Source organism: Dendropsophus ebraccatus, chromosome 5, assembly GCF_027789765.1.
Source record: "Dendropsophus ebraccatus isolate aDenEbr1 chromosome 5, aDenEbr1.pat, whole genome shotgun sequence".
In the NCBI taxonomy this organism is placed as follows: Eukaryota; Metazoa; Chordata; class Amphibia; order Anura; family Hylidae; genus Dendropsophus; species Dendropsophus ebraccatus.
Genome location: NC_091458.1, coordinates 101,949,118 through 101,967,039, shown reverse-complemented (window position 1 = coordinate 101,967,039; position 17,922 = coordinate 101,949,118). Strand labels below are relative to the sequence as shown.

Genomic DNA, 17,922 nt, shown 5'->3' with positions numbered 1-17,922 from the left:
GAACTGTTAAACGTTGCACAGCAAACAAAAAGGAGCACCCCCGACACTGTGTTACATCAGTCCATTTTACGTCCAGCAACATTACCCAGCTAAGTGCTAGGAGTAGTGCCGGTGAAACCTCTTCATAAACTGCCGGTAAACACATTGCTTACAACCGAGGTTAGAGGGGCTATAAATGAGAAAAAAGGGGCATTCAAAAAATATAAAATCAGAGAGTTCAGCTGTAGCATTTAAACATTACAAAGAAGTCAACAAAACCTGTAAAAATTTTATAAAAGCAGCAAAAATTCACAATGAAAGGCAGATAGCTATAGATAGCAAAAGAAACCCCCAAAAATTCTTCAAATATATTAATGCAAAAAAACCAAGGTCAGAGCATGTAGGACCCCTAAATAATGGCGACAGGGAATTAATAACTGGGGATCAGGAGAAAGCTGAGTTACTTAATGGGTTCTTCAGTTCTGTATATACAAAAGAGGATGGAGCTGTGGTGGGTGGGGCCAGTACTGAGGTGGGTGGGGCCAGTGCTTACACATGTAATGTACTGAACTGGTTTACTATAGATATGGTCCAAGATAAATCAAACAAACTCAATGTAACCAAAGCTCCAGGGCCTGATGGATTACACCCCAGAGTTCTTAGGGAACTCAGTTCTGTAATTTCTCTACCCTTGTATGAAATATTCCGTGATTCTTTGCTTACTGGTATTGTCCCGAGGGACTGGCGTAAGGCAAATGTAGTGCCGATCTTCAAAAAGGGTTCTCGAACTTCCCCAGGTAACTATAGACCTGTAAGCTTAACGTCCATTGTGTGGAAACTATTTGAGGGGCTTATAAGGGACTACATCCAGGAATATGTAGTGGCTAATAGTATTATAAGTGATAACCAGCATGGTTTTACTAAGGACAGAAGCTGTCAAACCAACCTAATATGTTTCTATGAAGAGGTAAGTAGAAGCCTTGATGGCGGCGCGGCTGTGGATATCATGTACCTGGATTTTGCAAAAGCGTTTGACACAGTTCCTCATGGACGTCTGATGGGTAAGTTAAAGTCTATCGGTTTGGAAAATTTAATGTGTAACTGGATTGAAAACTGGCTTAATAATCGTACCCAGAGAGTGGTGGTCAATGATTCCTACTCCGAATGGTCCCCGGTAATAAGTGGTGTACCCCAAGGGTCAGTACTGGGCCCCCTTCTGTTTAACTTATTTATTAATGATATTGAGAATGGAATTAACAGCAATGTTTCTATCTTTGCAGATGACACCAAGCTTTGTAGTACAGTACAGTCTATGGAAGATGTGCAGGGGTTACAGGATGACTTAGACACACTGAGTGTTTGGGCGTCCACTTGGCAAATGAGGTTCAATGTGGATAAATGTAAAGTTATGCACCTGGGTACTAATAACCCACATGCATCATATGTCCTAGGGGGAGTTACACTGGGAGAGTCGCTGATGGAGAAGGATCTGGGTGTACTTGTAGATAATAGACTACAGAACAGTACACAATATCAGTCAGCTGCTTCTAAGGCCAGCAGGATATTGTCATGCATCAAAACAGCCATGGACTCACGGGACAGGGATATAATATTACCGCTTTATAAAGCTCTGGTGCGGCCTCATCTGGAGTATGCTGTTCAGTTTTGGAACCCGATTCATAAAAAGGATGTTCTAGAGCTGGAGAGGGTACAAAGACGGGCAACTAAACTAATAAGGGGTATAGAGCATCTTCGTTATGAGGAGAGATTAAAAGAATAAAAATTTGTTTAGTCTGGAGAAGAGACGTTTAAGGGGAGATATGATTAATTTATTTAAATATATAAATGGCCCCTACAAGAAATATGGGGAAAAGATGTTCCAGGTAAAACCCCTTCAAAGGACAAGAGGGCACTGCCTCCGCCTAGAGAAAAAAAAAGTTCAATCTCCGGAGGCGACAAGCCTTCTTTACCATGAGAACTGTGAATGTGTGGAACAGTCTACCACAGGATCTGGTCACAGCAAAAACAGTAGAGGGATTCAAAACCAGCCTAGACAAGTTCTTAGAGCAAAATAATATAAATGCATATGTATAGAACCTATCATTCCTCCCCCTTCCCTGTATCCATCCCCTCCTTGGTTGAACTTGATGGACATGTGTCTTTTTTCAACCGTAGTAACTATGTAACTATGTAATAACATGTAAAACAAATTAAAAAAAACATTTAGAAACAGCTGAATATGTCATATCATACTGTACAGTATGGCAATCAGCATTTGGAGCATAATGTATAGTAAGGGCATAAAACCGGAAAGAAAAACAAAACACAGTTTGTAGATACAGGATGCAACTGCAGATCCCCAAAATGCAGTAGTGTAGTACATCAGGCTAGAATAGAGAAGCAGGGCTGTTGTCAGAGGTCTGTGTGGTCACTTGACAGCAATAGGGAAGGGGTGTGTATTCAGCATGGACCAATCAGGAAGTGAGAATCACAGAGCTATACAGGAGGAAAGTGACAAAAACTTTTCTATACAGCAGTGTGTATAACTGAGTAAGTGTAGGCACAATATAGCAGCAGTGTGTAAAGCTGAGTGTGAGTGCAGGCACATTATAGCAGGAATGGAGAGGATGGGAAACACAAGGGCTGACAGAGACTGCAGGGAGAATGAAAGAATGAGCAGGGTAGATGTGGGCACAATATAGCAGCACTCTCTGTCCAGGGAGGGAGGGGTTACAGCTATGAAGAGATTACCTTCACAGTCCTGTTCCCTGATGTAAGCCCCAGCCTGAGGTAGCTCTGCTATGATTTGTAAGGTGAAGGAGACTTCCTGGGTCAGAGTACAGGGCTTTAGGCCACCCTGTACAGATTATGCCCCTTCCCCACTCGCCCTCCCACCCAGTACAGGGAGCTCTTACACCAAAGCATTGCAAAATCCTCTTGATCCAAATTACTCTTAAACCAAAGTACCACTGTATATGCTGTATACAATGGAAGGTAAAAGAGCTAGCATATTAAGATCAAGGTATATAAAGGGAATCAAGCAAGTTTGCTAAATGAATAAATGTGCAAAAATATTTAACGTGTACTAAACGTGTACTGTATAAAAAGCTAATACAAAGTTATATATCTTCGTAATAGCGTTCCATTAGTTTTCTGGACACTTTGTCCAATCCCACACTCCTATAACCCCCGGTGAAAGTAGAAGTTTCATTCACCTTTGCTTCCCATGTTGTCCCTGTACGTCGGCCCTGAATGTGACGTTCACTTGTAGCCTTCGTTGGCTGACCCAGCTTATACCCTCACTGACTACTGTGCCCAATGAGCTTAATCCCCATGCACATGCGCAATGGGCATAAGAATAATCAGTGTCTCTGTGCTTGCATGCAATGAATGAATGATTGTTTAGTAGTTTGGGCAGAGGACTATAGGAATAAATAAAGGGGGGGATTTGTAGTATGGGCAGTGAGATGGATGGGTCTGTCAGACAGCAGAACGTCACTAGGCATCACAGGAGAGGGAAGAAGTAGTCATAGCATGACGAAAACCTAAACAAGGAAGTCGATAGCAAAATGACAGCTGGAACGGAGGTCTGCGGGGTTCATGGGATGGAACAATTTCGGCATGGGGATTAAAAGTAGGGATCGGAAAGAGTGTCCAGATACTTTGTGTATTTTAGTTTTTTTTCCCACTAGTGTCGGATAATCCGTTTAAAAGTGTACCTGTCACTACAAATAACTTAACATATCAAAAAAGTCAAAATGCATTGATCACAGCGGGGGGGGGGGGGGGGTGGATGATGCTGCCGCAATCTCTCCCTGGCTATATCTTCTGACTAGAGTAGGTCTCAGCAGTAAGACTCACTGTGATCAATAACTTTTGATATGTCTGATGACATGTCAAAAGTTTTTTGTATTGCTTCTCTGCCTTTTGGCTAAGATCATGTGTAGTATCTGTTCTTATTAGTTTAATATCTAATACGTCCCCTATCTGGGGACCATATAGTTAATGGATTTTTAGAACAGGGAGATGGTAAAAGAGCTTGCTCTGTCCTCTCCAGGCATTGACCTGGTATTGCAATGCTTTCAGTTTCAGTGTACACACACAAACAAAGTTATTTGTAGTGACAGTGAGTATTTAAGTAGGCGAGATGAGATGGAAATAGCCCTTAAAAAAACATTATGTATATCATAAAGACAGGAAAAAAAATTAGATACCTTATTGTCACTGGAGTAAAAAGCAGCATTGTGGTGACATTGTCCAAGAATGCAGAGAGAATAGCGGCAATAAGACATAGAATGATTATCATTGGCCATACTCTTCCCCTTGACAGCTGATAAGCCTATTAGGAAAACAAAACTACATAAATACATGCCAGTGTAATTCAAATGATATGGCACCCAAGTACAATGTTAACATTTTCATAGGTCATTACATAAATGTGTAAAAAAATGGGGGGGGGGGGCATTACATTTAAAGGTGAATTAACTTCAGGTTACTCGTCTATAAGGCACCTTGCACATAGAGTAAGGGAGACATACACTGTAGTCCGAACCCCTAAGTGATCAGTCTATTTTAGGCTTTAATGACCAGTTACAGAGCCATACTACATATGTACACCTGTTGTTATCTCTGCACTATATACTGCAGATATATAGTCAGTTGTTTTCACTGTTAGCAAGTGGCACTTTATCTGAATTAATGATTTAGATTAAAGAGATGTCCATCTGTGGTAAACAAGGGGCTGCAGATATTGCAGTCCCCACTGCGGCACTTGTCACAGGGCTCGGAGTGGTAGTTAGCGGTCCCTGGAACCCAAAATACCAGTGGTGGACCATGGGTGGTTTGAGCGGCCAACCGGGGCCCGAGGCTCCTGGGGGGCCCTTTGCTGTCCCGACTACCCACATCTTACACTGCGAGTTTCGCTGCATCTTCACATCACCTGGGGCTCCACATGTGCATCTTGGTGGGCCCCTGAGTGATGTGCAGCTACAGGGCCATTCCGGATTCTGTCGCAGATTCCCCACCAGATGAGCCCTCTATTCAATTGTGCATGCACCTTTAAGTTTAGTTTGTAAAGTCTCTTAAGGAGGTGACTTAGAAGGATTTGACTTGGGTGACAAGACAGACTAACAAGAGGGGACCTTTAAAAACAGCATGGCACTCTGCTGGGAGGGGAGTTTTAACAACTTTTAAAATAGTTGTGTATACTTTTGAACATACCCATACTCACAGCATAGGAGAGAGTACGACAATGATAGAAGAGAACGCCAAGTAGTATGTTCCAAAAGTACAGGCCCCAGGCGATTTACTGGAAGGAGACCACTATTGGCAAAAAGGACTTCTCCAAGCTGCTGTCTGGTGACAAAAGCTCACCGCAAACCGCAGGGCTCAGACAACTTGGAATACCCCTTCAGCATGCCTTGGTCCCTCATGAGTGGAAGTTGCACCTTTAGCCAGCCAAGTCTAGCTAGACAATAACATAGGAACTGTAGATAATCAACATAAGCCTGTGGGCTCTTGCTCTAAGGGTTCACTGGACACTTTAGCAGGAACTGAACAGTGGAAAACACAGATAAATGCATTTTGTAATCCTTGTCCAGAGATAAGACCCAGACATAGACACACCAACAGTTCGGCCCTATATACATATATACTCAGCAGCAGTGGCATATGGGTTCTGGGACAATGTTGCTGTTCCCTGCCCCACTGCTACTAAAAGTTCTGCAAGAAAGAGTGAAATGAAACAATAACAAGAACTGTTGCCCTTTCAAATAGCTGACCAGAGCAGTTGTTGAGAATTGGACCCTCATCTATTTTTGATGGCCTGTTCAGAGTATAGGAACCCTTTAACAAACCCCTGCAAACTAAATCTCCTACTGCATACCCTGCTTGTTCACCATTTCGTACAGTAATGCACATTACATTGTGGACTATATAATACTAAATTAAACTGATGTCACAAGACAGTAATACCATCAAGACAATACATGTATAATCCACTAGGCCATGTCCCAAATGTGTACATGGATAAAGAGGGCTCCGCTTCCAATCCAGGAAAAAGCGCCAGCTGTACTCCAGTTGAAAGCTATGCAGCCCGCTTAACAAACATAGGTAACTGAAACTTACTTCAATAAGGAAAGACTTTAAAACTCTTAGTTCATTGCTGTTGATTACCTGTAGCCCATACTGTCAGCATTGACAGTGGTTACTCTGGATATAATCGAATGATGTGATATTACTATGGTTTGGTAGAGCCAGCTTTGATCTGTGTAGCGTTCATTGGGGATGGCCATGTGAGTGATATTATAAATATATTTACACACCATAGACATAATTTAAAATGTATGAAAAATATGTAACTTATGATACCTACAGTACCATTACAGCATACTGAAAGGGGACAACAAGTGTCTCAGCAGCCATTATATCGATTCTTTTTATAAACATGCTGGTCTAATTGTCCATACCTTTACAGCACAGTAGTCAAAAAACCCAGTTTCTGAGAATATTGCCACCAAAATCATCTGGAAAAGAGAAAAATAGAATGTTTTACTTTAAATGAAATGGTTAATATCAAAATGTTAAGTTACATTTGTCAGTAGAAATCACTCAACAAATCTTTTCTATGGAGGTAGGTCACAGGGTAACATACAATTCACAACTTATCTTCTAGCAGGTTTGGCAAATCGCATATTCAGCTATCCATTCATATGGCTGGCATGTAACAATACATCACTACAGGAAAAATTCAACTAGCATTATTAAACAGGGATTCCAAGGCTTGTTTTGCGGCAACCAGCTGATAACCAGACTGAATTCTATAGTACTCCATAGTATTTCAAATATACACTAGTGGCTATAATGAGAATATATTTTCTTACTTGCCATTTACTCAACACACTTTTTAAAGGCAATCTGTCAGCTACAATTCAAAGGTTAAATCTGCTGACACTGTTCAATAGCTATTAGGACAAGGAGAGACACACACAATACCTTTCATACTGTATATCCCATATGTACTTCCATAAGATAGAAAAGGCTTTTATTTGTCTCCTCACTCCCTTCCCATCCCTATCCCTTGATTTTAAGCCAGCTGGAAGCTGAGCCCTGACTGACAATCAAGCAGTGTCTGGAATGGGAGGGGGAATTAGGCGACACTACAGCTTGAAGCGGATCAGGAGCTTGGGAAAGCCTTGTGGACACTTTTTGCACTGAATATAATAAACAATTTTCTGTTATGGATCACACACAGACATGTGAAAGGAACAGTGTGTCTCCTTGACCTAGCAGCTATCTAAGAGTATCAGCAGTTTGGAACGCAAATTGCTGGGGACAAATTCCCTTTAAGGCTATGTTTACACTGGGCATGTGGGCATGGGAGTTACAGTCTTGCTCCCAGGGATTTAACCCCCTGGGAACCAGACTTTTCTGGCACTGCACCTGCACCAGCAAGGAAGGGGGTTAAGTGCCCCCTTCTTTGCTGGGGAAGATGCAGTGTGCTCTTCTTGGGGGGGGGGTATGGCTGAGGGTTACCTGCTGCTTTATCCACAGTTGGTAGCAGTCCTGTATGTCCTGGTAGGCCCCGCCCCCTGTATCAGCCGCAGTTGGTACAGGGGGCCTGCTAGCAACTGTAGACAAAGGAGCAGGTAACCCTTAGCCCCTACCATCACACCCCCCCATGGAGAGCTCACTGCATCTGCCCCAGCAAGGAAGAGGGCACTTAACTCCCTTCCTTGCTGGTGCAGTGCCAGGAGTTAAGTGCCCTCTTCCTTGCTGGGGCAGATGCAGTGAGCTCCCCATGGGGGGGGTGATGGTAGGGGCTAAGGGTCACCTGCTCCTTTGTCTACAGTTGCTAGCAGGCCCCCTGTACCAACCACAGCTGATACAGGGGGCGGGGCCTACTGGGACATAATGGGAAAATTGGGAAAAACTGGGAAAATTTTTCCGACTTTTCTACTCCAAAAAAAGTGGCGTAAATTGTTGATAAATCTCCCCCAATGTTCGTTGTTTTAAGTGCCAAACACAGGTCATTGTTTGTACAGCGTGTAAACATAGTCTAAAAGAGTATTGGTTACAAAACAATCTTCAAATTTGTCAGTTACAAACACTATTATACATATTGCCCAAGTTCTCGTTTACGGTTTTACCATTTAGCAGCTGTGCCAAATATGTCATTTAGTATATACTTTATACAATACCATGCATGTCCCATTTTTAATTATTTGCCAAGCATCTTGCCACATTGTATTTTTATTATGTGACACTCCATCCCCCCAGAGTCCAGTTTAAATATGACTTGCGTTGAATTTTCACATAACATTTTAACAGGACTTCACAAGCACAATACTAACTAAAGAAGGGAATTAAATAAAAAGACAATTACTGTACACCTAACTTTCAACTGACCGTGACACTTCCATCTGGCACCTAGCGGTTATGTCATGAGACTATTAATCATGTACAATGTGATTTATAAGACATGTTTCTCTAATTCGTAATGCAAAAATGCATTTAGAATAGACAGGCTGGCTACACACAAAATCATCAACATGCAAACATAAGGGGTTTATAAATTATATATAAATGTAGAACAGACAGAAGGAGACAGGTGGCAGCATAAACAGTGGGAGAAGGGAATATTTGTTATATTGAAATAGGTAAGAAACATTAATATGCAATGTATTAATAGTCAGGGTATTTGCAATGACCATAACTGTGTGTTCTGTATAAGATCAATCCTAAATATGACTGTAATGTCTTTAGAATAAGACAGAAATTTATCGGGTGTCTGGTTGGTTCCTGCAATCTCCGATTAGCCATCCAGCGTCTGAGACTGGACACCTTTCCCATATGCTACCAGTCCTCCCCATCTACAGGAACATTTGGCATTCCTGTGTTCTCTATGGGGAGAATAAAATGGCTCAAGCAGTGATTTTTCCATCGTGCCCAACCGCTATCTCCACCGACATCATCTGTCAGTGGTTGTTCAAGAGAGCCCACACACCTCATAAGAGGAACAGATCAGATCAAAGAGACCAGCCAAAGATAAAACTGCCGGCTTCTGGTTAAAGCGCTCAATACAGTGAAATCCTACGTGCACTGCTCCCTGGGAAACATGAATATGGGGGGGGGGGGGGGGGGGACACTGCCAACTGTGATGCATAGCAATAGTAGTAGACCAGGTGATAGCTCTGCCATCTGATATAAAGAGGTGTAAGCCTTCTCCGCCCCAAGAAGTGAATACAGCCCTAAATGAATGGGCCTTGATCAATAAAGGTAAAGGTAAGTCCTTTAGCCTATGCTTCTATAGAGCATTCCTGTATCAACCTGATCTTTTCCTTCAGGTGTTACAGGATTCCAGGAACTATATTACCACTTCCCTAAGGTCCTGGAATAAAATTTCCATCCTTAATCATCTTTAGAGTGTTACAGAATGGTCATCAGACAACAAAAGATGACACCATCGTGGAAACAAATCAGGATCTGTATGACACTATTCTGTCTCTCTGGAAAAGACAGGAAGGTTCACGGATAGTCAGTGTGCGGGTCTCTCAGATTCGGCTTATCTAAGATTATGGTCACAAGAAGGCTGTCTTGTAGAACAGGAACTTGAGGTTCTACTCCGAAATAGGAAGACGATTAAGGCCTTTAAGTACAATGTTAAAATCCCAAGGGGAATGTCAATTTAAAGTAGGATTCCTGTTTAAAAGCACTTCTCATGTATTTTAAACACATCTGTGATTCATGATGGAAGAATGATAAATAGCAGATAAAGTTGCAACATGCACCTTAAGAGTGGCCGACTTGAGACCTTCAGATACATGCTATTCACCTAGACTGTAGAAATCACAGCCTTAGAGAGGCCTCTGCTCCTTAGCATAGACTCAGAATACAGGTCGACATCTTCAGTCTTGACAGATCCTGACGAAACTGGTCCCTGATGAAATAGAAGGTGAAGGCTCAAATCCAAAAGTGGAAGAACCCAGAGGGCTCCAGGACCAGTCTCCGCACTATACCTTCTGGCCAAAATGGTACCAGATAATGACAGCAGTTTCCCCTGTCAGGATTTCCTGCAGTGTCCCAGGTATGAGTCAAAGATAAAGAAATGTATATAAGACTAAAAATCAAGGCTGTTCTAGTACATCCACTGCCCCCGGATCGTCTCTTGGAAAGAACTTCTATACCTCCTTGTTCTGACAATCTGCGAACAAATCTGATGCAGACCCCATTGAGGGTTAAAATCTGGACTATCCCCCTTAAGACACCCTTCTCTCGTGAAAATGGATAGACTGCTACTATAAACCACAAGAATGTTGAGATATGTGGCTGTTAGGGATAAATATGTCGCTCCCAAAGGAGAATATTTTCCTAAGAGAATAGGAGAGGAGATTATAACCTTGGAATTCAGAGGATCCCAAAATATATTTTTGGGTGTCTGGGTTAAGATCCAATTTCTGAATTTGATCCATCTCTTAATTTGATTAACGCCATCATAGCATCCTATGGATTAAATGGACTAGTTGACTACATGGATTCCATCTTGATACCTCCGTAGCAGACAAATTCGATGATGGGCTTCAGGTTCATAATAAGCCTATGTTATGTTCAGTTACTAAATCCCATCCTTCTTCCATCCAATCTGACCGATCAGATAGGAAGGAAGAACTGACTTCTATAATGACATTTAAAAAGGATGGGCATATGTTTTTCTTAATGTAGGTGAGGGGCCCGCATAGTAACAGGTGAGGTGGAGGCTACAGGAGTAGCCTCCACCTCACAAAAATAAAGCTAAAAGCTTATATACATACATAAATTATATATATATATATATATATATATATATATATATATATATATATATATATATATATATATATATATATATATATCACAGTCCGAAGCACCAAGGTGAAGTCAGCCCACACAGAGTAATTATATACCACCCTGAAAGGTATAGGGAAGAGGAGAGGGAGATAGAAAACTGGGACAGTCAGTACTATACAAAACTGATCACTAGCACTCTCCCCCAAGTGTAGCAGTCTTTAGCTGGCACACTTACCACCTGCAGAGGAGGCTAGTCTGCAGCAGGATTCCTCACAGGTGATGCAGTGTATCAGACCTCAATTGACAGACGACACACAACTCTGCAGATTTTCCAAACTTGATGCCCCAGCATCCTCGGAAGACTGAAAGTTCTGCCTCCTCCGGCACGTGACATCAGCGAGCCCCCACGCCTCCACTAAAGGGACTGCTGAAATATTAGGCCTCAGACCTCACCTCTCCCCAAGCGCCCGTAAATTGCAGCCGGAAGTAGGACGCCAGCGCCCGACCACTAGGCCGCAGCACGACCAGTCCCGAGATACACGCATACAAAGGAGAGGTCCGGAGGCCGCAGCAACGGAAAACTCTATGTGCGCCCCCGCCACATAGGAGATGGAGCGCGCGAGGAGTGCCAGCGGGCCATCCCTTACCCTAGATCTGAAGATCAGCCGCCTCCCTGGGAAGGAAGGAGGTTTAAGTGACTCTGTACCCACAATCTGACCCCCCCCCCCCCCACTAAACCACTTGTACCTTCAAAAAGCTGCTTTTAATTTAACATCTGTCCTGGGGTCCGTTTGGCAGGTGATGCAGTTATTGTCCTAAAAAACAACTTTTAAACTGGCAGCCCCGTGCCCAAAGGTCGGGGCTTAGATTGTGTATGCATTAGGCTGGCACAACCTCTCTTTCCCTTCTCCCCGCCCTCCTCATCATTAGGAATGCTCCAAGCAGATTGTCTCCTATTCCTCAGCTGTGTAAATACTGAACATGGGCTGGATCGTTAAGGCACCTGTGCAATGTTCTAGTGGCATTGCTAATGATGAAGAGGATGGGGAGGAGGGATGGAGGGGTGGTGCAAAGTTAGGGCACAGATACTCTAAGCCCCGGTCATTGGGCACAGGGCTGCAAGTTTAAAAGTTGTTTTTAGGACAATAACTGCATCACCTGCCGAATCGACCCCAGGACAGATCTTGGATTAAAAGCAGCTATTCAAAGGTACAAGTGGTTTGGGGAGGGGGCAGATTGTGGGTACAGTCTCGCTTTAAACCTCGATCAATCCTTGCTGGTAAGGGGGAAATAAATCTTTAAACAGAGAGATCTTCTGATCTCCTCCCACCTCTCGTGCCTGTCCTACAGGGACAGGAAAAGCACTGGTGCTAGTGGGAAGGGGGGGGGGAGCTTTAAAACTCTCAGGTTTGTGCTTTTACTGTCCCTAGGGCATGAGTTAACTCGTGATGGTGTCGTGAAGGTGAGGGGAGAAACACAGGACTAGCCAGATTTTCCTCCGGGAAGCCGGCAATTTATCGGGTGCTGGGATGGTTCCTGTAATCTCTGTTCAGCCATTCAGCGGCTGAGGCTTGACACCTTTCCCATATGCTACCAGTCCTCCCCGTCTACAGGAACGTTTTTCACAGCCAGGCATTCTTGTGTTCTCTATAGGGAGAAAAAAATGGATTGAGCAGTGATTTTTCCATCACGCCCACCACTATGTCATCTGTCAATGGTCATTCAAAAGAGACCCACACACCTCATGACAGCGGCAGGTACGGCTGATGAAATGAAAAGTGCCAATATAGCTGCGCAAACATACAGAACTGCCAGTTAGCAAGTTTGTCTAATACTCTAACTTCTTTAAGGTAGCTTCACACGTACCGGATTCGCTGTGGATTTCACGCTGCAAATTTGCAGTGAAATCCGCTGCAAATCCTTGTACTGTGATCATCAATGGGGTTACATACCTGCAGCGGAATTTTCATTCCTGTAACGCCAGCCCCTTTAACCCGCTGCCGCCCGGAGAATACATTACCTGCTCAGCACCGTGTCTGCATCTGAGGCTTCAGTGGCGTGACCGTGCACGGATTGGCTGGGTGTGACCGACAGGGCGGTGGCATGTTAAAGGGGTGGGCGTTACATACTAGCAGCGGAAGGAAAATTACGCTGCAAATCGGGTATGTGTGAAGCTACCCTTCATGAACCAAATATCACCATCAACGACCCATGTATGGCTTACTGCTACTTGAATTAAACTACAAGATAAAAAATATATATACTGGTATCATAAATCACAGGCTGTTACTATATTGTATTTGAGGTGACATTATATTGTACTGTTTAGTACAATTTTAGATTTGGTAGAGTCATCATAGTGTGTCTTACCCTTTTCTCAAATATCACTAAACTTGTAAAATGTCATACTGTTTAAATGTAACTACTCTGAATCTGCCATCATTTCCTGCAATCTGTTTTAAATGTATTTATATGGAACTTGGTGACCTTACACATTGTCTTTTTCATAATCTTCTAGAAAATGCTTTAACATTTTAAAGTTCCTAAGTATGATGTTTACAAGCATGCAATTTTACCTAAGTAACTATGCTACAGAATAGCCTTTAACAGACAATGAGTCCTTATGTCCCATGCAGCAGACTTCTTTTGGATTTTTTAAAGGGGTTATGCAAGATAAGGAAAATATGGGCACTTTCTTCCAGAAACAGCACAACTATTGTCTCCAGTCAGGTTCGGTTTTGCAATTCAGTTCCATTGAAGCGAATTAGCCTAATTGCAAAACTTTACCCAAATTGGAGACAAGAGTAATGTTTCTGGAAAAAGCATCTGGATAACACCTTTAAGGATTTGTAAGCAAACTACAAAACATGGCTCCACAAAGTCAATCCCTTCAAAATAATAACGATAAATGTATGATGTCCTTACTATATACTTTATGAATACCAAATAATGGGATGTTAATAAAATTTTGATGCCACCCACTAGTTTGGTTTGGATCTAGCAATACTATTATCAGATACAGTAGTAAGACCTCAGTTCAGTTTTTGCTAATGTGAATTAAAACTTTGCTATTGTCATTTTTAGAAATGGTGTATTTTGCCTTGATCGCTCAGAAAAGGGTAAAGGCCGAGTCTATTGTGGCTGTATATAGAGAAGGAGAATGCTGGGGTCCATCCAAACCAAACCGTGAAGCTATTGACTACCGGTGGCCACAAAAGTTGGATGCTCGAGTTGTGCTAAACTCTAACTGCAAATCCCAGTCTGAGTGCTGCCCAATGACCCCCAGCTAAAAGCATTACAGGGGTAAAAATGACAAAAAGCCTAGCTCACTCAACCTCTTTGCACATGTACAGCAAATGCTGTGATTGCATTAATGCCACTAAAAATACAATGTCACTTACATTTCAGCACTATGCATGTATTTTATTATATACAATATAATATTTTTTATGGACAACTCATACATTTATTTAATCAGTTCTAGCATCAGTAGATAACCGTAGATAACCTGTAGATAGCTGTAAGTGCAGTAAGAAAGGGTTAATAGCACACTGCTCCTTACTGTACAGGCACCCAGACTCCTGTCATAATCAGTTGGTTTCCCACTCAAGATTAGAAAGCTTCTGCTCCTGAGTGGGCCAGCGGAGAGTGGAGGGGGACAGTAAGAAGCGATCTGTATAAATCACAGTGTGGCCTCCAGGAGGTTAAGTGGCAATGCTGTGTATCCCCATATAAGCCCTCCCTCGCTGGGCCGAGCACAAGGATCGGGCACTGTTGGAACAGTAAGCAGTGGCGCAGTGTGCTCAGCCCAACAGGGATGGAGGCAGTAAGCACTATGCAGATTGCTGCTTAGTGTTGTGCACCAAAAGAGTTAAGTGGAAACGCGCAGAATCACCACTTTACTCCTTCCTTCCTAGCTCCTGGGCTGCGCAGACAAGCATGCCTCCTGTTTATTCATGTGTATACACACAGGCCCACTCAGGGCATATGGGAATACATTGTTTTATGACTTAGTCTCTGACTAAGGATTAGGAACATCATAAAACTTGTCAGCCATTGTACTTGACTTGTTACTTGTGATTATTTTTGTTTTTTTGTAAATGAAATACGTCAAATATAGTCATCTGTTAAATTTACCTAACAGTATCATATAAATGCATCAGAATTCTTGCCTGAAATAAAAATAATAACAAAAAATATAATTGGTTCCCCAAACAATTCTGCTATGGGAACATAACATTGGGGTTCTCTGGAGAACATCATACATTTGCTTTGTTATTTTTTATTACCTTTAAGTGTACCGATTGGTGGTGAATTCCACTCTGCACCCAGAAAATCAGGTATTCATGGTTACGATGACACCAAGACCGTAATGTGTGCAACGCCTATTCTGATCCATTTGGGGTCACACACATTACGGTCTTGGCGTGTTCGTAGCCATCTATACCCAAAGTTCCTGGTGCAGAGCAGAATTCACCGACCATTGGGTCAGTGGACCTGCTAACAGGTATACTTTTACAATCCACACATCTTTATTGCGACCAGACAATGCAGAGAGTTTGCAGGATGCAGGAATAATTCTAATTATTGAAAACAAGCTGCTAACATCTACTTGTTAAAAGTCACAGATTAATAATTACCATTCCAAACAGAAGTGCGAGTGTTTCATAATCAATCCACTCCACTACCTTCACCAAGCTTGGTCTCTACAATTAGAAGACAGAACAATGTATTAAATAAAACTGTTAATTACCCATATAATGATTAGCTGCACAAAATATACACTCCATTTAATAATCAACTATTCAAATATGCTTAATGAATGGAAATTAACATTTATATGATCATCATTTCCTATGCTGTTCATGGCCATTTATAGCCTAATTTCATCTTTTGTGTATTTCTCACTCTAGTGCTTCTCATTATTTAGCAATTTTAAAGTGCCCTGTTTTATTGCATGCTGTCACCATGTAATACAGATATATAAACTGCAGTTTCCATAAATGCTATACAATATATGTACAATACGTAATCTGTACTATTACTCATACGTTATTTGACCTCAACCAATATTAATTTTTGCTATTTTTTTTTCTTCTTACCATAAAGTCAAAATACTTCTAGATTTTTTTCATATAAAGAGCCATATGAGATGTATTTTTATGTGGTACTAATAGTACTATTACAAATGTTTCCTTAATGTTGTTAAACTCACAGTTTATCACATATTTTAACAGTTCAGACAATTTTGCACATGGCAATACCAAATATGGTTTCAATTTTTTTTCATAAGAAAAATGTAAATTCAAATTAAAAGGAGGCATGGTATGAATTTTTAGGGAGGTTTTTCATATTTTTGCAGGTTATAGAAGATGATCTCTCACAGAAGCCTTCAGAAAGGGGTGCTGTGAAAATGGATTGGAGACAATCTGACTCCTATATTACCAAAAATGTGTGCTGCTGATGTTTAAATACCGCTGTCAGTTTTGAGTAGGGGTGACAGTATCACTTTTAAAGCTGAATGTAAAACTGTTGCAAAAAGCTGTGTGTGAAACACCCCCCGAAATTAAATTAAGTTTAAAGCTAAAGAGGAATTATCATGGTGTGTGACTGATTTGAGGAAAGTGATGTTCGGAATAGTCATATGCACAGATCGTGAATCTGCATAGGCCAAGGAGAGGACCCTGGAACTTTTATCTGGTTACAGATATGAAGATGATGATATGTCCCAACTAATTTATGATATGGGATTACATGTCAGTTGAAGGATCAGTGGAGATGGCAGATATTCCCTCAACTGTCAAGGCACAAGTGTATAAAGAAATTTTTCATCAATAGAATGAATTGGAAAATGTCCAGTGGTGATGATGAAGTCATTTGTCAGGAAGGTAATTCATCTTAACACACAAAAAGTGTTAAAGCATTGACAGGCATATGAAGTCAAATGACATGGCTGGAAAATATAAAAATCTCCATTCTGCCAAGCTCAATGGTTAACCACTTTCCAAGAAAGTAAAATATTGATTATCATTAGAGATGAGCGAACCCCGAGCATGCTCGAGTCCATCCGAACCCGGACTTTCGGCATTTGATTAGCGGTGGCTGCTGAAGTTGGATAAAGCCCTAAAGACCCTATTCCACCAACAGATCTGACGACAGATTATCTGCCAAAGATTTAAAGCCAAACCCAGGAGTGGATTTGAAAAGAGGAGAAATCCAGTCTTTCCTTTATGACCTGATCTCTGATTATAGTCTGTTCCTGGGTTTGGCTTCAAATCTTTGGCAGATAATCTGTCGTCAGATCTGTTGGTGGAATAGGGCCTTAAGGCTATGTGGAAAACATGGATATAGTCAAGAGCTTTATCCAAGTTCAGCAGCCCTCGCTAATCAAATACCGATTGTTCTGATTCGGGTGGACTCAAACCCGAACCCGGTTCGCTCATCTCTAATTATCATTAATGAAGTCCCTGACTTAAAGGGGAATTCCCATCTCAAACATAGGTAAACTTATAGGGCTTGTCAAGTTAGATACTGTATTCTTGCAAGAACTTTCATTTAGCAAAGTGGCCTCCTTCTCCCGATATATCTGCTCTTTCCCTCATTGTTGACAGCTTGTTATCTAGGTTACCGACCACCACTATAAAAGCAGTGGTCTGGCTAATGTGAGTGTGTACAAATGACTGCTTTTGCAGCAGAGTGATAGTTGGTAAACTTGAAAACGAGCGGTCAACAATGTGAGGGGAAAAACAAGATTTTTCCAAAATACAAAGTTTAACTAGTTGAGATGGAAAAAACGCCTTTATGAATTCAGATCATCACAGGGGCTAAAGGACACATCTGAACTGGAGCAGGCGCAGAGGAGGGCGACCAAGGTCATTAAGGGAATGGGTGGGTGTTGGTACCAAGGCGGGTTATTAAGCTTGGTACTAGTTAGTTTTTAAAAAAAATATATATATATATATTAGAAGTTATGGGCATTAGATTTCTGGTGATTTACAAGGATTTATTCTGATTGCCATAGGAGTCAGCAAGGAATTTTCTCCCTGTGATGGGGCAATTGTCATCTGCCTCATAGGGGGTTTTGCCTTCCTCTGGATCAACACAGGGTTTCTCTAGGTT

At 41.8% G+C, this 17,922-nt stretch overlaps 1 protein-coding gene and 1 non-coding gene across 2 annotated transcripts in view; one reads left to right on the top strand and one right to left on the bottom strand.

The window, feature by feature from the left end:
- The window catches only part of OCA2 (OCA2 melanosomal transmembrane protein), a 184,038-nt gene that overhangs the window by 82,929 nt on the left and 83,187 nt on the right, over positions 1-17,922 (bottom strand). Inside the window, exons 10-12 of the mRNA XM_069972387.1 lie at positions 15,444-15,509; positions 6,447-6,503; positions 4,194-4,318 (exon numbers count right to left, since the gene is read on the bottom strand). Of these exons, the coding sequence (XP_069828488.1) occupies positions 4,194-4,318; positions 6,447-6,503; positions 15,444-15,509 (248 nt within the window). The remainder of the gene's footprint in view (positions 1-4,193; positions 4,319-6,446; positions 6,504-15,443; positions 15,510-17,922) is intronic.
- LOC138794267 (U2 spliceosomal RNA) lies at positions 3,891-4,081 on the top strand. Its single transcript, XR_011363421.1, has one exon. It is a non-coding gene; the product is annotated as a U2 spliceosomal RNA (small nuclear RNA).